Raw genomic sequence first — 25690 nt, forward strand, 5'->3', positions numbered from 1 at the left:
GGATCTTTCTCCATATCAAGAGAGCAAATAACTATGAGAGTCTTATATGGATATGATTTGTTTATATTGAATTTTTCTAATATTTTCTGGTATATATGACTTGATGTACTAGAATACCTAAAGAAAGATGCTCGAGTTGTATACCTAAGCATGATTTAATTTTACTCAAATCTTTCGTTTCAGATTTCGTCTTAAGATAATTGTGTGCTTCATCTATATCTTTTGTATTTCTAATGATATTTAGATCATCAACATATACAGAGATAATGTAAAATCATGTTGAGGATTTCTTTATAAAAACACATGGACAATCATTATTGTCAGAGTATCTTTTATGTAGAAGGAACTCTTTTAGTTGATTGTACCACATTCTTTCTGACTACTTTACTATATAGTGATTTTTTCAGCTTTACACAATACATGTTACAGTTTACGTTTGGATTCAAAATGTCTAGTCCTTCGAGGACTTTCATATATATGTCCGAATCAAGTGACTCATATAGGTATACGGTCACTATATCCCTCAACTGTATAGATAGATAATTTTAAGCTACCAATAAAATTAGATATTAGAACGTGATTTCATTCATTACTAGAGAATAAGTCTTATTAAAATTAATATCGGGTCTCTGCGTGGACCCTTGTGTTACAAGCCTCGCTTTATATCTCACCACCTCGTTATTTTTGTTCTGTTTGTGGACGAAAACCCACTTGTATCTTATAGGGAACATGTTATGAAAAGTAGGTATTATTGATGTGAATACCTCTCTTTTGGAGAGCAAGTGTAATTCTACCTGGATTGCATCCTTCTATTGTGTCCAGTCCGAGCGCTTGCGACACTCTGCCATAGTATTAGGATCTGCATCATTGTAAATGTCATTTACAATCTTTGAGTAGAAGTGCTGACAATTATAGTTTTTTGGTCAAATAATTCTTCAGAATCAATATAATTGATAAAAATTTTATCTATCTTTTCTGACTCATCATGATTTCCCATTACGATAGAATTGGGGTGTTCCGATGTCTCAACATCAATATTTGTGTGCACACTTAAGCTGGGATATAGATGTTGATTATCCACTAGATGCATAGTATCCATAGGCCTTGGGTGTCGTTCAACTTGACATTAGTCTGTATTTACTATTTTAGAGGAGAGATTTCTCTGTTTCCACAGTAGCTTACAAGAAGCTTTATCCTTTGTGACGTATTTCTCCCTCTTTTATTTTGATTTGGGAGTCGCGTCATTTTGTTTTGGTACCACCACTCTTTCTGGTATATTCCTAGCAGGAATGTAGAATTTGGTGACACCTTTGTTGTCAGTAATCATGCCTAGCATGTTATTTGCAATATATTGTAAATTTATGATTCTTTAAACTTGGAGTTCATATTCTTGAGTATGTGAATCTAAGGAGGAAATATATGTGGTATTTCAATTGATTTCTTGGTATTATTTCTGGTACTTGAAATCTCCTCATAATACCGGAAAATGATCCTCATCAAATATACAATCAGCATACCAGGCTGTAAATAGATCCCCTATTAGAGGCTCAAGGTATTTTATGATTGATGGAGAGTTATACCTCACGTAGATCTCCAATTTTCTGTGTGAGCCCATTGATGTACGCTGTGTTGGTGAGATCGATACGTATATAGCGCAATCGAACTTCCACATATGGAAAATGCTAGTAGGAAAGTTGTATGACATACAGTTGGTCACAATTAATTAAATCAGTAGCATATAAGACTACATGACTATAACATAAGTTAGTAAGTTACAATTATATAATAATAGTCGTTTTGATAATGTGTTGAGAGTGATTGGATTGCAATATAATAGTAGACAAACAAATAGATTCAAACTCATTCTTTATTAATTATTGATATATATCATGCTCAAGAGGTATCAGTTCGAGAGACACTCCTCTTGAATGGATGTCTATCGACAAATAAGCATGGACAACTATCGGGCAGTTGCTCGATGTGCAACTGCCCGACGGTTGCTTTGACATAGATCATCTATTTTCTAATAAAAATAACCAGAGCTGCCTAAACACTAGATATAGACAGCGAGGAATCAGAAGATCTCACAGATGCTGCGTCCCTTCTCCCCTTCAGAAAATCTGCGTACCAAATGGCAGAGCGCCTTGGATACCTCCTCAAATCCTTGTCGGTTAAGTCGACGTAATAGAGCCCATATGTAGTGCTGAAGCCACCAAGAAGTTCGTATAGATCCATGAGCGACCAGACGAAGTAGCCCTTGGTATTTGAACCATTCCTGTGGAGGATAGTTTTACTTCTGGTTATCGCCATATCAAAGACTATGCCGTCAAACAAAATAGCAGTTGAATCAGAAAGAGCCTAGGTGTTGTATCCACTAGCTGTCATTTTATCAAATTTTAACGAGCAATCAATGGTTCCTAAGAATTTCATTTTTACTGGAGCGAAAAATGTTAGTTTGAACAATAAAATTGTTACTTATATTGTAGATTTTTGTTATAGAACCTAAAGCATACTAATCTTTCCGCTATATATTAGAAAAAAAAGAAACTAAATGAAAAAAAAATCTGTTGTCTAACAAAGAGTGAGCAAAAAATCCCCCAGATATATTGTTTAATAAAAAAATTAAATCTATCATATAAATTATACGCAGCACAGACAGTAAGCACAAACAGAGCCAAATATAGTTTCTCAGTATCTCTTCAGTTTAACAGTTTTCCTACATTGCATTCCCAAAGTGTTATGGGTAAATGCTGCCGTGAAGGCCTGGCGGCTACAGCTTGGTAGGGAGGAGGATACTATAGTTTGGTGGGATGACATAACATTGAGAGACTAGAGTAGTTCATCTTCTTGCTTAACCTGAATGTGTAGACGAGGTTAGCCCCTAACAAGAGTATCTAATCAAATAAGTAATGCAATCTTATCAATAACCAACGCAGCTAAATAGATCTTATCTCAACTAACGATAGCAAGCAAACTAACTAATCCAGACCCATGCGCTACAGTACCCACAATGCCCTTAATGGGAGTAATTTGTTGCACATAACAAAAAAAAAAAAAAATTCATGATGCTCAAACTAGAACACACCATGATTGATGTGTCCCCGAATCCATCCACGCTTCATGCAGTAGGGCTAAAACTAGCCAACAAACGCGGGAGAACCCACATGAATTGCATTATCAAATTAAGAAGATTATTCGTAGTTCATGTATAAAACAGAGGTCATGCAGCGATTAGTGTCTTAATGTTTTTAGCATGTATTAAATATACGGCGCATTTAGGGGTGGTGGGCAATTACAGCCCTCTGATAACAAAATTGGATTGTCAGGATACTAAGGATATGCCAAACTCATAATTTTTACATCAGTATAGAATGGTAATGCATGAACACTAGAGAAAAAAAAGGTAATACCTGAGAGAGTTCAGTAAGCTTCTAAGGTGCTCACTCAAGAATTTCACCCTATGTTCATCGTCAAATACCACATCTTGACTCATTGGATAACCTACAGTAGATTTTTTGGTAAGTCATGTCAAATTGGTTTTTAGTTGACACCAAAATATGTTAAGCATATGCATTAACTCCTTTAACACTGGAGAATATGTTAGGTAAAGAAAAAGGAAGATAAAGTTACAAGGATGGATAAAAATAACACGCAAAGATACCAGATCGACAAGCCTATTCACCGTTAGAAATCATTACAGAGACTTACCATTCTCATGGATGTAGATGGGAGGATTGCCATAAGATTGCTTCAAATATTCAAGCACATCCTGGAGACCATAACTCGGAATATATACCTGAGTAGCGCCATATGTCAGTACTATTCTATTATATATTTTTGTAAGAATAAGTTTGCTTGAAAGTTTCTCTTACATGAGTGGTAGAATAATTTAGATCTGCAAGAGAACAATTATTGTTATGCATTTGAACCGATAAGATTATTGTCACGGGCTAAATCACGCTCTATTAAAAAATTTAAAATACAGAAGTAATATTCGATAGAAAGAATTCAACAATATGGCATTAGATTTGTGTTTTTATTCAACTTTTAAGTAATTAATATTATTAGGTGCAGCAAAAGTCACTAACTGTCATGGCTATTAATCAATGCCGCACCAAATTATGCACAATGTCATAGTTCGATTAGCAAGCTTATGACTAAAGATCATTAGCACGTATAGCCACAGAAAAATTTGTCGATGTTATTAAGTGATATATGTTAGGGAATTAGAGGCAGAAAGCATTTCCAGCCTTGCTTGCCTTACACTTTAACGAGGTGTAGATCGCATAGATTATAAATTGTTGGATCATAATTTCATGGGCCAGTGAAAATAGCACATTCAATGGACTGTGTTGAAGCTTCCATTCTAGTTGAAGAATTGTTTCAAAAATGCCAAACTGTTTGACCGTGAAACCATTAGTAATAAATAAATTTACTTGTCTTAGCAGATGCATCAGCCATGAAATCCCTTCTGTTGTTAGGAGCATCCTGTGGATCATCCTTCACATGCGTTATGGTGTAGTAATTTACACCAAGAAAGTCCATTGAGCTCATTAGTTGTTCAGATTGGTCTCTAGAGAATTTTGGCAGCTTGGAACCAACATTCTTCTTCATTAAAATTGGGTAGTCTCCATAATAAAGTGGATCCAAGAACCTAATATAGAGAACCAAGCAGAATTTTAAAAAGGCCAGCTTTTGTCAGGTTTTAGTGCAACCATGTTAACATTCGATATTATTAAATCTAAATTCGCAGCTCCACAAATATATCAATGATAGATAGTTAAAAGAGTTCTACCGATAAGTGACTACATAGACATGTGCACACCATAACAACCATGAAACAAGTAGTTCTCATGTGATACGGTAGTAGTAAGTATTTTCATTGAATACCTCGCTATCAACTAATATTAAGAGATTAATAGATAACATTAATTGTCATGGCAAGTGAGCCTACCAAGAACCATTGGCAGACCCAGAAATAGAAGATACTATGAGAGTGAGAGGAATTTTAACATAAGTCTACTGAAACATGTTCCCTGCCACACCCAACTGTTATGCCACCCTATGTCCTTCAACTAAAGTCAATGGTTTGAGTCTTTATTTGTGGATTTTTTTTTCAGGATTTGATCCCATGACTTCTCAGTTGGTAATATAACATCTACATCCAAAATCCACGTTTTGCCCAGCCCCTATGCGGGGAGGGCCCACATATGCATTGCAACTCACCTAACTTCAGTTTTTAGTTTTTATGAACGAGTTAACCCAGACTTACTATGTTTAAAACATTCGAGTTTATATGCTGGCCTCAACCTTTTTAAACTCTCCATGCAGGACTAGTCCTGCCACACTATAGCACCTTGGCCACCTGGGCCACCACTAATGAGTAGGGTATTCCGGAATGAACTAAACAAAAACAAACAATAGATGCCATCAACCTCATGTGTCTACATAATACATCTATGTATTTCTCAATATGAGTAGACAAGTAGCTAGAAAATAAGGGGAGAAGTTTGTAGACTAATGTTTAGCATTCATTGTCCTTTGCAGCACAATAATTATCTATCGCTGCAAGGAACAAACATGACATTGGTGACAAGCCAGCCGCACTAGCATCTCCGGGTATGCGTCTGCCCCTGCTAATTGTTAGGAATAACAACTTGTATTGCCTGGAGACCTTGAGCCACTATATATATATACATGTATATATGAAAATATGCAAGAAACCCCTTATAGACCGGAGATATTACACACACACACACACACACACACACACACACACACACACACACACACACACACACACACACACACACATATATATATATATATATATATATATATATATATATATATATATATATATATATATATATATCTAACACCCTGCTCAAACTCATTGAAGATCAACCACACTAAGTTTGGAGAGATAGAACATGTGCTAAGTTGTACTCTGTGCCTTTGTGAATAAATCAACCACTGAAGCTCAAAAGGAATATACTGAAGAGCAATCACCTCATCCTGTACCTGTGCCCGTGTGTAAGAAGCATCAACACCAATATGCTTGATGAGCTCATGTTTTACTAGATGCTGAGCAATACTAATAGCATATGTATTATCTGAGTAAAGAGTAGTAGGTGCGGGAGAAGAAACACCAAAATACTCAAGTAATCACAGTAACCAACAACTCAACCTCTGCACTAGAACGAGAAACTACGGCCTGCTTTAGACTTCCAAGCAGTGAGAGAACCACCAAGGAAAACACAGTAGGTAGAAATAGGTCGGCGATCAGAAGGATCACTAGCCCAAGTAGAAAGAGCTGGAGCATGGAAAGAAGAGACGACGAGAGATAGTCCCACAAATATAGCGCAAAACACGTAGAAGATGACTATAGTGGAGCTGAGTGGACATAAACAATTGACTAAGAATGTGCACTGCATAGGAAATGTCAGGATAAGTGACACTAAGGTAAACAAGACTCCTAACTAAATAATGGTAGCGAGTGGGATTCGCAAGAGGCTCACCATTAGTGGAACGAAACTGAAGATTAAGCTCCATGAGAGTCTCAACAGTGCGCTCATCAGTGAGCGAAGCACGATGAAGAAGATCCTAAATATGCTTCTCTTGGGACAGAAAAAAAACCCTCAAAAGTAGAAAAAATCTCAATCACAAGAAACTAGCGAATAGGACCGAGATCGGACATAAGAAACTACTCATTGAGACGAGCCTTCACAAAGGTAATATACTCATAATCATCCCCTGTAATGATCATGCCATCAGCATACAAGAGAAGAAGAGTTTGACCACGAGAAGAAATGTGAACAAAGAGCGCAAGATTATGAGCACTAGCAGAAAAACCAACGGCAATGACCATAGAAGAAAAGCGCTCAAACCAGGCTTGAGTGGCTTGCTTCAGGCTATTGAGAGAGTGACAGAGACGACAAACCATGCCCTCAAGAACAGAATAGCTGGCGGTGGGTGCATGTAGACTTCCTCATGCAACTTACCATTAAGAAAGACATTCTTGATATTAAACTGGGAGATAGACTACTGACACCTAGAAGCAACGGCAAGAAGAGTGCACACTATGGAGTCATCAGATCGAGTCTTAACCTTATAAATCTACTTGCACGTGATAGGACGAACATGTGGGGGGAAGAGGAACAAGATCCCACATCCTGGTGCGCTGAAGAGCAGTAAGCTCCTCTGCCATCACATGCTACTATTCTTGATGAACGACATCATCACGGTAAGAAGACAGCTCGACAGGAACAACACTAACAAAGTCAAATCAATCAGGAGGTCGAATAGAATGACGATCGCGAAGAGAATAGCGAGGAAAGGAAGAAAGAACTGAATCACCAGAAGAAGACGATTCATCAAATAGGCAGCGGTGGCGACGTCAAAAATTGTTTTGTCTCCTTTGTCGACGGTCGGCTAAACGGGCTATGTGGGAAGCTCAAGAAAAGGTGGACAAGGAACGTCGCCATAGAGAACACCCCAAAGACGAAGTTCGCGCATGTGGATGAACATATGCTACATGAAGTCCCGATAGTTGACACCATTAAGGATCATCGAGCACCGAGGAACTGAAACGATGCTCGAGGACATCTTGAAGAAGTGACGAACGACGGTGAGAATGCAAAGGAGAAGCGGCGATCGATGGTGATCAGCGGCGAGAGCGCAAAGGTGGTGGCAAGCACTAGCAAGTAGCAACGAACGACAGCGAGAGCGCAAAGATAGCGTCGAGCTGCTGCAATTTTTTTTACGAGCCGAGTCCCTACTCAGTCGAACGGATCTTCACGCCACCACATTGACTCAACTCGACTTCTGTAAAGAAGCGACAAGTCTGGGGACTAGATCCGGATAGGAGGGCGTCAAACAGAGGATAGAGTCGGGAGGCGACCGGTGGGTCTGACGCAGGTGGATCCGGCGGGTGGTCGGGTGAGCACTGGTAGGCAACTGATAAGGCATGGGCAGGTCGACGGTATGAGTAGTGGCGGCGAAGCGGGAGGCGCCGCAGGCCGTGCAGTAGGTGAAGATGGCAGCCGCCGAGTAAGAGGTGGCAAATGCGACATCAGCCGGGTGGGATACCGACAAGAACCCGTTCGATTCGGCTGATGGATTCCAAAGGAGTCTTTAGGTGGGCAGGAGGGAGCCGGGCAGTAATAGGAAAGCCAGTCGATGAGGGAGAGAGGCTGACGGTGGAGGGAGAGCCGGCGGCTGAAGGAATAGATCTAAACGGGACGAGTTGCAACGTCCAAGGAAAACCCTAGCTCTAATACCATGTTAGGAATAACAACTTGTATTTCCTAAAGGTCCTGGGCCAGTATATATACATATGTATAGGTGACAATATGCAAAAAAACCCTTTATAGACTGAGTATATTACACATAGAGATATATTTCTAACACCAATAATCTCCATATTTGGCTTGGTTTGTTCACATGGTTAAAGAATATCCAAGGTGGAAATTTGCTACGAATGCAAAACAATTGAAAACAAAGAAACAGAGTACCAATAGCATATGGTCTCCATGGAATACAAGTTGTTATTCCAAACAAAGCTCATGGCATCTTTGCATGGGGTAGGCTATCAAAAGATTTTTTGTTTGGTGTTTATCTTTTGTCCTTAGTATAATCTTCTTTGCAAATGAAAACTATCCACGTGAGAAATAGACATAGGAATCTCAAAGTTAAAATAATATATCACGGGATGTGATCAAGTTACCAGCCTATGAAGAAGGTTTGTGTTCTTTTGGCTGCAGCTATATCTTCTGTTGAGTTGGTATAAGGTAAAAAATCCGATGTAAATATGTCCATGCCAATGAATCCTTGTTGCTTTTCCTGCAGCACAAAGTGCATTTGTATTGGTCATTAAAATTTTACATGTTTTTTTTGGCAAAACATGGTGATTTTTAAATCATCTATAATAGTCCAGATTGAGTTGAATTATCAATAATAATAATAATAATAATAGTGCCGCTCATATTTGTCAATAGTGCGTCAAGTACTCAAGTTTGAATTGAATTTCAGGAAAAAAAACAAAAGTCTTAGAACCAATTTTGGAATTGATCAAAGAGATTCTTCGGGTGTTTGGAGAGGCGTCGGGGCTGGTCACCAACATCAGTAAGTGTTTGGTGAGTCCGATCCAATGTCAAGAACAAGACATTGAAGTAGTGGAAGCATCCATCCCTTGCAAAGTGCAGGATTTCCCTTGCAAATATCTTGGGCTTCCATTGTCAATCAAGAAACTCTCTAAAGCTTATTCTATGCAATAATTGACAATTTTTTTGATAAGTTGCCTAGGTGGAAAGCAACCATGATGCATCTGGCTAGGAGGGCCACCCTTGTCCATGCGGTGCTCACGGCCATTCGTATCTATCAACTTATTGCATTGGAATTTCCTAAATGAGTAATTAAAGTAATTGACAAGATGCGAAGAGCTTTCCTATGGAAGGGTCGCAAGGAGGTGAATGGAGGCCATTGCCTTGTTGCTTAGGGCCAGGTCAAGAGACCAATTGATCCAGGTGGACTGGGAATACTTGACTTGGAGGTCCTTGGATGGGCACTGCGAATGAGGTGGTTGTGGCTCAAAAAGGCCCAACCTGATCGTCCATGGACTGGACTTGACATCCAAGTACATCCCAATTCAGTGGCTATGTTCTTTGTATCGATCATCTCCATTGTTAGAGATGGCAACAGGACCCTTTTTTGGTGTGATAAATGGCTACATGGGAAATCCTTAATTGACCTTGCGTCGTCTCTCTGTGTGGATGTGCCAAGGAGAATTGCTAACTGAAGAACGGTTCAGGAAGTGCTAACAAATAACATCTGGATCCATGACATTAGGGGTGGTTTGCCAACTGCAGCTTTGATGGAATATCTTCAACTTTGGGACATTCTAATCGGGATTGAGCTCATTCGTGGAGTGGAGGATCAACACATATGGGTGCCGTCTTCCTTGGGTGAGAGTTCACAACTAGATCAGCTTACTGCCGTTTCTTTGTGGGGGGCGTGGAATTTGAATCATGGAAGGAAATTTGGAGAACTTGGGCTCCACCTCACTACAGATTTTTTGTGTGGTTAGCCTCACTAAATCGATATTGTACCACCAACCGTTTGGCCTATCATGTTCTTGATCACCCTGAGCGTTGTTTACTGTGTGCCCAGGAGGAGGAGAAACTCGCTTACTTCATGTGTGATCACAAGAAGTGTCTGGTTCTTGGTGATGTCCTTGGTTGGACTGCAGCAACTAACACCAGGGCCGGATGATCTTGTTTTCACTGTGTGACGGCGTCAAGCTTTGCAGCAAGTCTCTAAACAACATCGCAAGGGGTTTAATTCGTTGGTTGTGTTGGTGGCATGGTGGATATGGAAGCATAGGAATGGATGTGTCTTTGAGGGTGTTTCACCTAATTTCCATACCATCATGCAAGTAGTTTGTGGTGTATGGCGGGGGCCAAAGGCCTTAGTAACATATGGCCGTGAGTGTATAGGATCTGGTCGTTTTTTTTATTTGGCAAGACCTCATGTAACAAACTTTGCCATAATAGGTGTGTGGTTTGTACGAGTCTTCTTAGACTCCTTTTCTTCTTCTTAATATAATGATATGCAGCTCTCTTGGATGTTTAAAAAAATCCTCATAAAAGAATGCTTTAAAAAGAACAAATAGTTTTGAAATTCCGAAGCACAAAACTTATTAAATACAGTTATTTATCCAAATATCAAATACATTTTTAAATGTACATTATAAAACTGCACTGTGACATTACAAAGAAAATGTAGATCCAAACATTTTGAAAGCAAAATATTAAACATTTGGAAAGCACTAAGGAATTAATAAGTAATTTGCTAGCAATAGTACCTGATAGCTTCTCCTGTATAATGATACAGCTGAGCTATGAGCCAACAAACAATGATGAGCTACAATGTATGGCTCAGCTGCAGAATTTCCATTGGAACAATTGCCAAACGGTTTAGAACACCTCCCTGGCGGCCCAAGTCCAGTATCATAACCAAGCAAAGCAAAAGCATTAGGTTCGTTTAGAGTAGTCCAATAGGTAACCCTGTCCCCAAATTCTCTAAAGCAAACATCTGCATATGCTGTGAAATCACCACTGAGACAGAAAAAAAAAGTTAAAAAGTGTGGTTATATGCATTTTCATGTGATAAAAATATGGACATGACAATAAAACAATCAATTTTCTTAGAAGATAGACCTAATATATGTTTTTACAACCAGCATATTTTTCAATGTTTCACTACTTTGCATAACTATGCATAACATAGATACTTCATAATGATTAATAACTATTAAGTTTGTTTAGATTGACAAATGATAGATGATTACATTGAGGCCCAATGGGCACCGTATACAAAGGTGGATGCAGGATACTCTAGACTAGAGATGACTCTTATACCCTTAACATCCCCCCCCCCCCGGTCAAATGAAACATGAATGCAATGATGTTGCATTTGAAGAGTTGACACTAAACACTAGACTTTAAAAAATTGATACATTAAAGTCCGATATCGAAGATGTCGTCGATACGTGCAACTCTTGAACAATGTCAATGTGAAAACAAACTCCTCCACAATGGGAAACCTGGCGACTGCAGATCCAATCTGTGCGCGATGAGGACGGTGAGGCATGCCGACTGGCACACGATGACAACTCCCTATAGCAGCAACACCACCAACAGCAATACTGCAAAACACCACCATCAGCAAATCGATCTGTGGCAATGGCGCAATGACGAGGTGACCTGAAGATGAGGGTGCAGGAGGATGCCCCGGATGCCTCGTCGAGCTTCTTGCCGATGAAGGTGGACTCAATCTTGTCGATTCAGTCAAGGTCGAAGGTGAGACACTGGAAGGCGATAGATAGCGGGTAGGGGCATACCTCAGAGAGCGACATAGGCGGCATGATGACTCCGTCGGGAGAGCGACGTGTCTGCGGCATCGCAGAAGTGGCCCACGGGCTGTGTCTCCCAGAACTTGTGGTGACTGGCGGGCGGCCTCCAAGACAAAGACGACGTCGGCGACGGCGTCGGGCGGGCGGCACCACGCAGATCCAGTCCGCCTCCACGCAAATCCGGCACGCGGACAACGACGGGTGGGCACACAATGGAAGTGAGAGGATCCTGGTGGCGGACGTATGGGCGGGCGGCTGCGGACGACGCGACGGCCGGGCGAATGTGTGAAGGACGGCACAGTTAGCTGCAAATCCACCGATGAGGACGACTGACGAGGATGGCGGCTCCGTGCACGAGCAGATCCGCGATAAATGGGGACAACGACGAGCGGATCCCTAAGTAATCAATGACATAGACCATGCAGGTGCAACAGTGACAACCGAGCAGGCCTCCGTGACACAATGGCGAACCGGGACAGGGCAGGACAACGACAGCACTAGAGGTGGCGCGACGACGATGGACAATGGCAAGAGAATCGCGGCATGGGCGACCACGACGGGGTCAGTGATGGATGGCCAAATGGGCCACTCTGGCCAGCCCAGCATGGACCAGGCTCGGCACAGTACGGATACGGCATAGCCTAGCTACTGTAACGGGCCGTGACGTGTCGGCCTGTGTGCCTTCCCTCGGCCCACAGCACGGCCCGTCGGTCACCGTGCTGTGCTGGGCCAGTCCAGACACGATTGCGGCCCGGCGGCACAACCGGACCGGTGGGCACGACAGGCACAGGTGGCCCAACAGCACACGGGCGGCCTGTCGACATAGCCGGCTCGATAAAATAAAAAATAGCTATAAAATTAAAAAATATATAGAAAATAGATAAAAAAATTATGATAAAAAATATAAAAATAGCTACAAAATTAAAAATATAGAAAATAAAAAATAGTCAGGCCCATGCGTGCCGGACCGGATCATGCCTAACTGGGTCGTGCCCGTGCCAGCCCGACTCAGGCGGGCCGTTCCGTGGCAGCACGCCGTGCTGCGCGCTCGGCCCAGGCACGGCCCGTGACCTCGTGTCGTGCCAGCCCATCTCGGCTCGGGCCATGCCGTGCCTACAGTGTCTTGTCTCGGACCGGCCCAGTAGGCACGGCCCATTTCGACAAAACAGGCACAACGAAGAGTGGAGACAGCAATGGCTTAGATGGATTTGGGATCGTGGGTGGGTGGATTAAGTTGAGATCTAACTCTAACCCTAACCAAACTTTAATATCATGTTAAGTTTGTATAGATTGATAAATAATAGATGATTATATTGAGGTTTAATAGGCACTGTATGGATAGAAAAAATTCTAGACTAGAAGATAACTCTTATACTCTTTACTATTATACCTTAACAGTAACTTTCATACGAACCTAGTTTTCATTAATAAAGACAAAATTTGTAAAGGGTGAAATAAAATGCATACATGATTTGAGGGCTCAGCCATCCATTGTATTCATCTTCTAGAACTTGAGGAAGATCATAATGAAAAATGGTAGCGTGTGGTTGAATTCCTACAAGATCATTGGAAAATTATTCAATAGTTATAAACTATGCACCCACACAAGTTCTTCGCTATGCTTCATCAATACTAACTATCCATCTCACCCTGTGGGTTCAAAAAAAGTAAAAATAACCCCTCGTTATTTTTGCACATCTACTTGTACCATTAAAAGTGAAAATGAACATACAGTAAAATAGGATGCTACTACACTAGAACTGCCCCTGGGCAGTCCAGACTTGTCCAGCTTAATCTTTTGGGCGTGCACCCTGGGCTGGGCTAGTTCCTAGCGCTTTCAACCAGCCAAAAGCTTCGGCTGATCAAGGGATCAGGGGGTAGGGCTCTGACAGAAACATACTGGTATGATCTCAGAGTAACCAAGATACCTTTACATATACCAGTGGCTGAAGTTTATATATTTTGAATGCATATGTACCAAAATAGCATCCGCTTGTAAACAAAAGGAGCACTATGCATAGTCTCCATGATGCTTAGAAAACTACAGATAGTAGGTAAGAAACAACAGGTGTACAAGATTGCCATGATCCAGAAGTTCATTGATAAGATTATTATAGTACTCCAACCCTTTTGGGTTGACTTCCCCTCTGCCATCTACAGACATGCGAAAGATAATCAGGAATCAAGGTTACATCTTTTAAGAAAGTCCATCCGAACAATGAAAAATTGGTACAAGTCCAACAAAATCATACTAGGGATTAGCCTTGACCAAGAGATAGAGAACCTATAAGCATCCAAACCAGTCTCCTTCATAAGTTTGACATCCTCCTTCAATAAACACGAGAAATGATAAAACAATTAACATTTTACCAGGATCTAGAACCTTTTTCTCCTGCCTGACAGAACTAGTTGTTACAAATTGGCAAATTGGGTTGAAATATACAATTCCTTATGATAAAATTTAGATGCTCAACTAGCATTCGTCGAAGTTATGACCTACAAAGCATCCTTCCACCTTAACCCCACTCCACAAATGACCCATCCCATCTAAAAAGGACCGTGCAAAGGCTACTTCCCTGTGCTATATATGTATAGCTTAGTGAGGCAGAGTTTTCTTATTTATCACAACTGTGGGTTACAAGTTGCAACATATTTACAGAATAGAAGCCAACTAAAGATGGCAGAACCCATGCATAAGAACCCCCATACCTTGTACTTGTGGTAGCCATCGGCTGCTACATCACCATCTCCAGAGTAATGACCTGCATTGCTTACAGCATTAATGAATGAGCTGTCCAAAGTTGGAGCAATAAAATAATATATCTAACTTTCACAGCGCGTGACACAGATTATTTCATCCCTGATTGCCTAATTTCTAACTTTCACAGCTCGTGTTTAAGAGAATACACACATTATTTCATTCCTGATTGCCTTACTTTTGTGTATGCTTATGTATGATCCATACATTCTTACTGTAAGACGGTAAGAGGAAACACACCGTTTGCAACAAGTAGGCAAGCGGCAATAGTTGGGCACACTTGTAAATTAGCACTGCATTGGGTATAAATAAAAGTGGGGGCAGGAATTGCCATTTCCCGGAGGAATTCGCAAAAAATTGGTAGTTTGGCTGTGCTGGCAAGTTCCAATTCTCGGCATGATTTCATCAGTTCATGCGCTGAGCCGTTGTTCACATATCGTGTCCAGAGAAGCTACAGGTAGGCACGCTCACCAATTGACAGCCCACTCGTCTGGCGGCAGCAGCAGCAGCAGGCGGCGGCGGCGGCGGTAGGTCAGGACATCGGCGCTCTGTGTCAACTGCCGAGGCAGGACAAAGACGGTGCACGGGAGCTTGCACGGCGCCTGGGCGAGGCAACGGTTCGGGCAGTGGGCCCACGGCGGAGGCGGCGTCTAAGGCTCATGCGGCTGTCTGACCGCAGCTGCGGATGGAGGCTAGGGGAGCGCGACGGAGAAAGGGGTCGGGGGAGGTGGCACCGCGGCGTGATCGGCGGCGGCGGCGCCCGCGGCAGCATGGAGTGGGGAGGCACATGGAAGCCGCGAGCCGATCCGACGCTCCGCGCTTATCGGGTTTCGATGATCAACGGCGGTTATGGTTTGTTACTTTTCACAATCCTACATCGTGCATTGTGATTGTGATACGTTACCGGCGTGAGCGAAGGTGTCCCAGATGCTGGGCGTCCTGCCGTCCTCCGCCGCCGCGCCTTCCCACTTAAGTGCCAACGATGGGAAAAAGAAGAAGCATCAGGATCATACCAGAAATGCAGAGCTTGAGCATCAGCTTCGCATGATCCTGAACTAGTAATACTCCACTGAATTATCCTAACAAGTACTCCTGGTAGTAGTGACATTTCTAAAGGTGCCAACCTCGCATGTATACTTGTCAGTAATTTGAAGAAGAAATAACAACAAAAACAAGAAAGAACTGAGTTTGTTTCCTTGATAAATTTTCATGGATGATGCTGGCAGATCAAATCGAACGGCATAAGACATCAGCTAGCAAAGGGAACGGAAACAGCAAATAGACGGCGCGCTCTGTTAGCTGCGCATGCCACACTCACTTGATAAGCCGACGTGCGGGCGCCGAACACGAATCCCCCGGGGAAGTCGTCCCTGCTCAAGCCCCCGCCCGGCTCACCGCCACCGTCGCCGCTCCGCGCCGGCGCTGACGGTCCCACGGCATCGACCCCCGCCGCGACGAGGAGCAAAGCAAGGCGCAGCAGCAGCAGCCTCGTCATCTCCTCCTCCCGGGCTGTGCTAAGCTCACCGTGTGTACTGCTACCCTGGGGTGTCGGTGTCGTGAAAGCTCGCGCGCGCGCTCCAGAAAGGCTCAGGGCATCCACTGTTGCCAACAGACAGTGAAAAGGATATCCATAATTTGTAGTCTAGCAGCTGGTGTGCCATCTTTGTCGTACTGTTAAAGTAACAGTGTAAGGCCCTTTGGAAGAAATGAAAAATAGAGGGATTTTAAAGATTCGAATTTTATACGAAAAAATCATGTGGAGCACTTAAGAACAAATGATTGGATCTCTAAAATTCATATACAATAGCTTGTTCTATAGAAATTTTGAAGGATTTCTAACATGAGGTCCAACCTTATGAAAAAATCTCTTTGATTCTATCTCTATTATCTCATTTCTATGTTTTTTCTTTTGTTGCATCCAAACAGTTAACTAGAAGTTTTTATGAATTCTAGATTCCTGTAGATTGCATGTGCCAAGCAACTTCAATCCTATATTTTTTCTATTCTTACATTTTCATAATCCTACCTTACAAAGAGACTAATGTCTTGTTTATTTGTTACTTCTGCTTCTGGCTTCCCAGTGCCAAAAGTCAAAAATCAAAAACCTAAACAAATAAGATTGCTGAAAAGTGGTTTATGGAGAAGCTGAAATCTACTTCTAAGAAAAATAAACTAGAAGTTAAGAAGCTAACTGAGAGTAGTTTTTCTAAAAAGTTGTGTGCTAAAAAGTTAAAAATTTATTGTAAAAACAAACAACTAAAATCTAAAAGCACAACTTTTTAGAAAAAGTAAAAAACAAAAGCAACAAACAAACCGGCCCTAAGGGCATATTCGGTTTGCTCCTAAGTTTGTCACGTCTAAAATTAATCAAGTGTGGCTTATCACAAAAATTGCGGTAAGCAATTCTTAGGCACAAGTGCGACAAAGTTAGGAAATTGAGTGCATGACACGTGAGCAAGGGAGCTAACAAAATATAGTTTATCACAGTTGTAACAGTTAACTAAATAGCTAAAAAAAATATGACGTGACTAAACTTAAACTTAACAAACTTAGGCATTGTTAACCTCACAATAAAAAATATTTGTCTCCTTAGTAAGTGGCTTTTCAAATTACTATACGAGGATGAGATATAGCAACAACTACTAAAGAATAAATACTTTGGTTCCAACGCTCTCACCCAAGTTGAAGGACAACCACGAGATTCGTATTTCTGGTCTAAGTTGATGAAAGTTAAGAGAAAACTTTAGACACATGATTGGAACAAAGCCACTTAGTGATCAATTCCCTCTCCATATAATATAATAAGGAGAAAGCAAGACACGATAGCGGTGGTAATGAGATCAATACCTTCAATTTTTTTTTCCATAGATCTATTGTTGACGAATGATTAAGCGCATGGCGGAGATTAGTGTCTAAATTAATACATGTTGACATAACAGATGAAGCAGATATATTTCAATGGGGCTTGCATGTCAATGATCAATTCTCAGTACAGTTCATGTATTGTAGGATGATTCATAGACCTTGTGCCTCTCTATCATGTCATATTTGGTTCCACTCAAAATAAATATATTTTTGTGGTATTTACCAAGAGAAGTAATTTTGATTAAAGATAACATGATCAAAAGAAACTAGAATGGGAATCCCAAATGTATCTTTTGCAATCACAATAAAAACATATATCATTTATATTCTTTAAGTGTCACTTGGCTAAGTCAATTTAGCAAATTATACAGATTGTCTTAGGGATTTTCATACCTATTATGGGTGATTGGATGAGTGACATGGGAGCTAATAAAAAGAATATGATTCTGGTCGGGTAGCCAGTTAATTTTGCACGATTTGATTATACCGTTATGATCTTTAATAAAAAAGTAACAACATTTTTTTTAGCTCTCTTTAGTGATACCTATTAGTTTAAATTTTGAAGATTGCTACAAAACGAGAATACAAGTCAAGATATCAGACTGACTTGCTAGACATTAAAGGTGGTGGCTATGGAGTTTTTTTTTAATGACTGGCGGTTTGGTTATAAGCTATATGGTTGATATGATCATATAATCTTTTAGAATTTTTATCTTCTTTTACTTTCCTGCCTCCTATATGTTCGGATAATGTAATAATGTTATAAAAACTATATGCATCCTTGATGCAAAAGACTAAACGCTAAGTGTTTGCATGTTTACTCCTCCCCGTGGTAGAGAAAACAGTGTTTGCCTGTTTGGTGAGCTGTCCCTGGGTACACGAGGTTTCATGGCATACATGCGCCGAGGCCCCTAGGCTGAGATCTTTTGTGGCTCCCAAGGACAAGAAGACCACCGTAGTGTTCTCTTATCGCATGTTGGAGCCACAAAATGGGAGGTCGACGAGTCAGGACATTCACTTCGCCGTGGTTCCTTCCATGCGTGACAACACATGATTTTCCCTCAAGGAAAGAAAATACTAGTAAACGTGTACCACTGACATCCTAGTGCCCAAAAGTGAGTGAACATACGGGTAGTCATCACTGATTAAATCTGAAGAGAGGCCAACTGAACGGAATGTAACAGTACGGGGCAGTAGTGTAGTTGGAACTGCCGAGGCTCGGGTGGAGCCCCTGCAGTCCTACGATGCAACATCTCACCCGTCTGATAACCTCCACTAATGCTCAGTTCATGCGCAAGGGAAATCTGGGGCCTTTGATTGATGTGGAAAGAGGATATAGATCTTTTGTTGCTTCACTATAGTCAAAACTTCATCTTTGCCTCATGTACTTATAGCCTTATAGGCCTAATGCTCAGCACTTCAATCTTATGTGTTTATGGTGACCCTCACCACAAGGATAATGTAAATATCTAGCAGCAGGTGTCTCTTTTTGTGTTAGTTTCTCCAAATACCCCGGTCTTTTGTATGGACGACTTTAATAATATCATGCATACTAATGAAAAATGTGGTCTAGAAAAACTAATATGCCTAGAATGAATGAATTCTATTCTTTCATCAAGCAATATGGTTTCATTGACATGGATTATAATAATCCTTCGTATACTTGGTGAAATAAAAGGTACAATACCGTCCCTACTTTTGAATGCTTAGACCATTGTCTTAAATGCTGAATGGTGTATTATTTTCCTCTCTACTGTTGTCTATCACTTACCCATGCTTTAGACTATCTCCAACCATATTTCCATCATTTCATTCCCTTCCCAATTCATTTTCTCGTTCTCATTCCCTTTATTTTCTCTCATCTCCAAAAACTTTACTTCGGAGGGATTCGTGAAAGGAAAGGAGATAATCCCGTTCTGAATGAAATGACCTTGAGAATCCTTTTACGACGAGAACTATAAAGAAAAACCGTTGGATCGTTAAAGGGAACAAAAAATCCCTTCGTGAAGAGATTCTGGACACTGATGGAAATCGATTGGAGATGGTCTTACAGTGATCATTGTCCTATTCTTGCTATTTTACAATCTAATGCTCTAAAACCTAATAAAAGATTCAGATTTGAGAATTAGTGGCTTATGGACAAGGATTTTTAGAATATTGCCACTACAAGTTGTCAACAGTCATCCACAAAAAATTTTCACAATAGGACAAGAAAGCTCGCAACTGATATTAAAATCTGTACAAAGAAAACGAAACATCTAAATCACCAGCTAGACAATATTGAGAACAAGCTTCTTGAGTTTCAGAGCAAGCATCCTGCTGAACAAGATCAGAGGCTTCAGGCTGATATGATAAAATAACATCATGATATTCTTGATAAGCAAGCTGAATACCACAGACAGAGAGTTAAAAAATTGTGTGCTTATGAGGGGATAGGAATACTCAATTTTTTCAGCAATCAAGCCTTAAGAGATGTGGATAACCGTTTAAATAATATTCTAATTAATTATCATGAGAATCATTATTCATAATCACAATCTTAATGATTAATCAGAATACCATCTCGGTAGTTCCATTTCTGTTTTATACCTAAGATCGAAACACATGTCTTTCCAACATATACATCACAACATAGCTTAAGAAAGAACGAGTAATTAAAGTTATACTATAAGTTCTTAAGCATGCAAACATTTGTAACAGTTTACACAAAGAGAAACTACGCAGCGGAAGATTAACACCTTAACAGCAATAAAATGAGAGTGAAGTCATATGCCCTTAGGCTCCACCCTAAAAGCTACGTCTCACCAGAGTAGGATGCACTACTCTTACCCACCACCTGCATCGACGAGCACGAAGTAGCCAAACACCGCATCACCCTCAGAACCTAAAAATGCAGGCATGAGTACGAAGATACTCGCAAGACTTAAACCATATAGAGCACATATACATAACTCGACTCTAAGAATTATGCATTGAGCTGTTAACAAGAGTAGGCCATAAGGTTAAGTAAAATATATGCGGTACGCAACCTAGACACATATGTGTGAGCATCTATACTTAACTAAAAAAATCCCTTTGTACTTTGCAATCCACAACTTGAACATGTATGTATAGGAACCATAGTATCTCATCACAACATCCACCAACCATTTCCATCATACCATAACCTTATCCCACATTCGTAAACTCTAGGACCGATGTAGGTGAACAGAAGCATACTCATGACCGAGAGCGCGATATTTCAAAATATTTTTACACCCTACAAGGGGTATAACTTTACCCACACGACTCGAGGACCATTCGGCTTGTGCTACTCATGAAAATACACACAAGGGGTACTCGTATCAACCTTCCTCATACCCGGAACCACCGACTTGCAATGCTCCTATGGCACCAGGGTTACCGCGAGTGTGTCCCAAACACCTCCGGCTCCCCGCCACCTTTCTTCTCCTTTTCTTTTTCTCTTACGCGTCATAGAGCCGTAAGGCAAATGTCGGCATAGCATATGATAATCGGCTTACCTTACCATTAGATCCGCATGTGGTGAGTACGGAAAATGCTAGAGCTAACTGCGCCAACGGATATTCTTAAACGATGCAAACGATCTATGGCATCCGGGTTCCTCTCCCGAACTACCTAGAGGACTCCTCCTGAGCAAAAGATACCCCTAACACCGTCCACATCTCGCCTCAATCTCACATCTCAACCATCCATTTCAACCTCATCTTTATATCTGTGAACAGTGATTAACCCCTAGGCTCGCGAACAACGGTAACACTGTCACTCGACTTCTATCGAGGACCTAAGCATTGCTAAGCATTTCGAATAATCCTTAAAACTAGACAGCAACTATATCATCAAGGCCACAAGAATAAGGATTCATCAATAAGTCAAGGTAGAGACAATGCATCAACATAGGTTCTACATATATCAGCCCGACACTGGACTCAACACATGCAAACATACATAAAGCATGATTTATCAATTTAGACTCCATTTAATTTGAACAAATGGTGCAGTATGCTTAGATACTTGCCTTGCTGCTCCGGGGTTTGCCCAATACTTTCCGCACAGAACTCACAGAAATGCGGAAGGTTGACGTTGTCCTCGATCGCGCTCGCGTCATGCTCCGGATCTTTGCTCACTACTGAAGAACGTATGCAATGATGAACATGACTGACGTGCAATGACGGATGATCCACAGTGTATTAACGTGCAATGATGAGCATCAATTTTGTGAGATGCTTAACAATGGACCAATTAACATTGATTTAAACAATTTAGGTTAAATTGAAATTGCATGTTAATAATTGCTCAAAATAATTAAACATGATGCTAATGATTCTTATGATACTTAATGACATGCTTAAGATATTTGGGCTGTCACAAAACTCCCACCCCCCTAAAAGAATCTCGTCCCGAGATTCGGGTGAAGTGCGGGGAAGAGAACGAGGAAAAGGAGTTTTCAGGACTGGAACGATAATGGCATCACTAGGTGATATGGTAGTGCCGCATGGCATATTTCTCAGACCTCGAAAAAAGTCCCAGGTTTCTGAGTGCCATATTCACCTAGACAAGTTAATCTTATAACAAGGATATTACAAGATAACAAAGCGGGTGCCAGGTGAGTGACGGTGGTGTCATCATCCTTTCTCATCTCAGCTCACTGACATGACAAAGTTACAACTTCTATTTATATTCATGAGAGAACAAAGGTGAGGGTGGTCTCCTTGGTGACTTGATGGTGATTGTGTACATACATAAGAAAAATAGGAATACAAGATTCCTACTAACCCACGAGTGGTGTGGACGGAACGATGGAACTTTCATCTACTCAAAAGTGAATGCATCTCAACATCATGCAGGGTGTTTCATGACGTCTACATTACTATATCACCATTTACACGCCGTGAGGGATAGAAACTAATGCAACACTCGCAATTTTGAGAAAAGCTCGGGATAATCGGCGTGAAGCCGATCCTCATGTTCCCATGTCGCTTCACCTTCGAAGTGATTACTCCACTGAAACTTGAGAAACTTAATTGACTTGCGCCGCGTCTTTTGTTCGGCTTCCTCAAGAATACAAATCGGATGTTTGCAATAGGAGAGATCCGACTGCAATTCTTAGTTTGCAACTTCAATGACTTCGGTTGAGACTCGAAGGCATTTCTTCAATTGAGAGACATGGAAGACGTTGTGCACAACGGAGAGGGACGTAGGCAAGTCTAACTGATAGGCCACCTCGCCACACCGAGCAACGATTTGAAATGGACCAACATAGCGAGGTGCTAGATTCCCTCCGACTCGAAAGCGTCGAACCCCTTTGAGAGGCGATACCTTAAGATAGATGAAACTCCCAATCTTAAACACAAGATTTCGTCTGCGGTGATCCGCATAACTCTTTTGTCGGGATTGAGCCGTGAGGAGACACTTGCGAATCATTAGAACATGCTCTTCTGCCTCCTTGATCAAATCTGGGCCGAGAAAAGCCCTTTCGCCGGATTCGGACCAATTCAACGGTGTTCGGCATCGTCGACCATACAAAGCTTCAAATGGTGACATCTCAATGCTCGCTTGGTAACTGTTGTTGTAGGAGAACTCCGCAAATGGCAAGCAGATTTCCCACTTTTTCTCATATGTGAGGACACAAGCCCTCAACATATCTTCTAAGATTTGATTCACCCTCTCGGTTTGACCGTCGGTCTAAGGATGATATACAATACTGTGGAAGAGCTCAGTTCCCATAGCTTTATGAAGTCCCTTCCAGAAATGGGAAGTGAATTGATTGCCTCGATCAGAAATGATTTTCTTCGGAATCCCATGAAGGTAAACAATCCGAGTAAGGTACAGCTCCGCGTACTGCTTGACTAAAAAGGTGGTTTTGACGGGCAAGAAATGAGCGAACTTCATCAACCGGTCCACAATGACCCAAATTGAGTCATACCCATGAGAGATCTTCGGCAATCCGGTAATGAAATCCATACCGATCTCCTTCCACTTACAGGATGGAATGGGTAAGGACTGAAGCATACCGGTTGGCTTAAGATGCTCGGCCTTCACTCTTCAGCAGACTTCACACTCAACTACATATCGAGTGATCTCTCGTTTCATGCGGGTCCACCAAAATCTGGGTTTGAGATCCTGGTACATCTTGGTACTCCCTGGGTGAATGGATAACAAGGAATCATGAGCTTAATCTAGGATATTCTTTCTCAACTCCAGAACTTTAGGGACCACTAATCTCTTCTCAAACCACAAGACACAATCGTCGTCTAGGGTAAAGCACTTGGCTTGACCCTCCTTGATCTTATCACGAATCCTTTCCATGCCCTTGTCCTTCCTTAATTTGGTGGATGAGAACAGATTTCACCTCCAAGTTGGAAAGGTACCCTCTTAATCCATCTCAAGTCCAAGTCCTCAGAAATCACCACAAAGGGTGGAATCCTTGGGCGAGACCCTAAGACAATGACAATGAGACTTTCAGCTCAAGGCATCAGCAACCACATTCGATTTCATCATCAATGGACATGGTAACATCCTGGCAGCTCCACAAGCAATTGCTGAAGTCTTTCACCACTATTTTGAAAACCTTTTCACCTCCCAGCTCAGCCAGTAGCAAATTCAACAGCACCATTATCAAGGTAATAATTATCAGGTTATAATCACTGATAATTTTGTCATGTCGATCCCTGATGAACAGGAACTCCGGAACATTCTAAAAGAGATGAAAAAGGATGCTTCCCCAGGACCAGATGGCCTCAATGTGCCCTCCTATAGAGCAGCATGGCATTGGATGGGGAGAGATGTAACAAACTTGATCACCAACTTCTATCTCACAGGTCAGTTTCCCATGGCTCTCAATGACACTCTCATTGTTCTAATCCCCAAAAAATCTATTGCTGCTACTCCTCAAGATTATAGGCCCATAAGTTTATGCAATGTCATTTATAAGATAGTTGTAAAATCTTTGGCCAAAAGAGTTAAGATGTATCTTCCAAATCACATTCATCACTCTCAATATGCTTTCATTTGGGGTAGACATATAACTAGCAATGTCATTCTCGCACCGGAAATTGTGTATTCTTTTAGATTAAATAATTGGAATAAAAAAGGTTTTCTTCTCAAAATTGGTCTGGCTAAAGCCTTTGATAGGATTGAATGGCCTTAGATTGTGAAGCGCTACGGTGCCAGGGGTTTCATGATCAATTTATACATCCCATTCATGCAATCATTTCTACCCCTACTTTCTCTATTTTAATAAATGGTCAGGCTCATGGGGCTTTCACTCTCAATGAGGCATTAGGCAAGGTTGTCCCTTATCTCCCTACCTTTATGTCTTAGCCATGAATGAACTTTTTATATGTTTGCAGCAAGCTCTCAATGATAATAATCTAACTGGAATCTCTATTGGCCCTCCCTGTCCTCCTATTCACTCGCTTCTGTTTGCTGATGATCTTATCATTTGTGGCAATGCAAACATGCAGGAAGCCTCCACTATTCGAAACATTCTCCAACATTTCTGCACTTGGTGCCGGCCCCGTTCACTTGCCTGGTTGGACTGCTGATAACGTCCCATCCGCCGTGTGCCGCCATATTTAATGCTACAGGATGGGATAATACCTAACTGCACCGTCCATGACTTCGTCCTCTGGTGTTGGTGCCTGAGGAAAGAAAACACTTGAGTAGATATTAGCGACTGCGCTCTGGACAGATTGCGTCAAATCTGGCCCTGCGACCAATAGGGCTGGTCGCGGGTGTAAGCGATGGTATAGGGAGACTGGTCGGACGGGCGTTTAGACTGGTCGTTATGGTCGCACGATCGACCAGACTTTAGGAGTACATGGCTCTAGTTGTTAGATTCCCTGTGGAGCCTGTTTAGTCAAGATACATCTTTACTTAATACACTGACACACGCCGTCATCGTCGGAAAGAGGCAACTTGTATGTGAATATTAAGACTAGACGTCATAGGTTTGCATGCTCTGGCCTAGCTAACTGTAGGCCACAAATGTTCTGCGCCTAAAAATACCAAGTCGTAAAAGTAAGGGCAAAAAAATCCAGTCACAACGTAGTAAGGTGCCTATTTTGAAAAATCGTATATTTAGACCCTACACTTTTTTTAAAAAAATCGTTATTATTTTAATAATATTTTGA

General features: G+C 41.4%; 1 protein-coding gene across 3 annotated transcripts; it reads right to left on the minus strand.

The window, feature by feature from the left end:
• Positions 1-1849: 1849 nt before the first annotated feature.
• Positions 1850-16277, minus strand: LOC133893840 (cyanidin 3-O-glucoside 7-O-glucosyltransferase (acyl-glucose)-like). 3 transcript variants are annotated; one of them, XM_062334815.1, is made up of 13 exons: positions 15991-16274; positions 15577-15640; positions 14624-14676; positions 14167-14242; positions 13997-14068; positions 13382-13469; positions 10865-11117; positions 8729-8844; positions 4437-4654; positions 3873-3895; positions 3709-3796; positions 3411-3501; positions 1850-2275 (listed from the first exon to the last, which is right to left on the minus strand). In XM_062334815.1, exons 1-13 carry the CDS (start codon positions 16165-16167, stop codon positions 2047-2049), a joined length of 1548 nt encoding a protein of 515 aa, XP_062190799.1. In that variant the 5' UTR covers positions 16168-16274; the 3' UTR covers positions 1850-2046. The 3 variants fall into 3 exon arrangements, with proteins under 3 accessions (XP_062190799.1, XP_062190800.1, XP_062190801.1); XM_062334816.1 differs by lacking the exon at positions 15577-15640 and having other exon boundaries at positions 15991-16133; XM_062334817.1 differs by lacking the exons at positions 8729-8844; positions 10865-11117 and having other exon boundaries at positions 15991-16277.
• Positions 16278-25690: the final 9413 nt, after the last annotated feature.

The sequence above is a fragment of the Phragmites australis genome, chromosome 2 (assembly GCF_958298935.1).
Source record: "Phragmites australis chromosome 2, lpPhrAust1.1, whole genome shotgun sequence".
NCBI lineage: Eukaryota > Viridiplantae > Streptophyta > Magnoliopsida > Poales > Poaceae > Phragmites > Phragmites australis.

Excerpts from the sequence above, each read along its gene's own strand:
- LOC133893840 (XM_062334815.1), bottom strand. The coding sequence starts at position 16,167 with ATGACGAGGCTGCTGCTGCTGCGCCTTGCTTTGCTCCTCGTCGCGGCG. Across the intron at positions 13,470-13,996 it reads CAATGAACTTCTGGATCATG|GAATTCAACCACACGCTACC; the intron begins GCAATCTTGTAC and ends ATGATCTTGTAG. Across the intron at positions 3,797-3,872 it reads TAAATTATTCTACCACTCAT|GTATATATTCCGAGTTATGG; the intron begins GTAAGAGAAACT and ends GGCGCTACTCAG.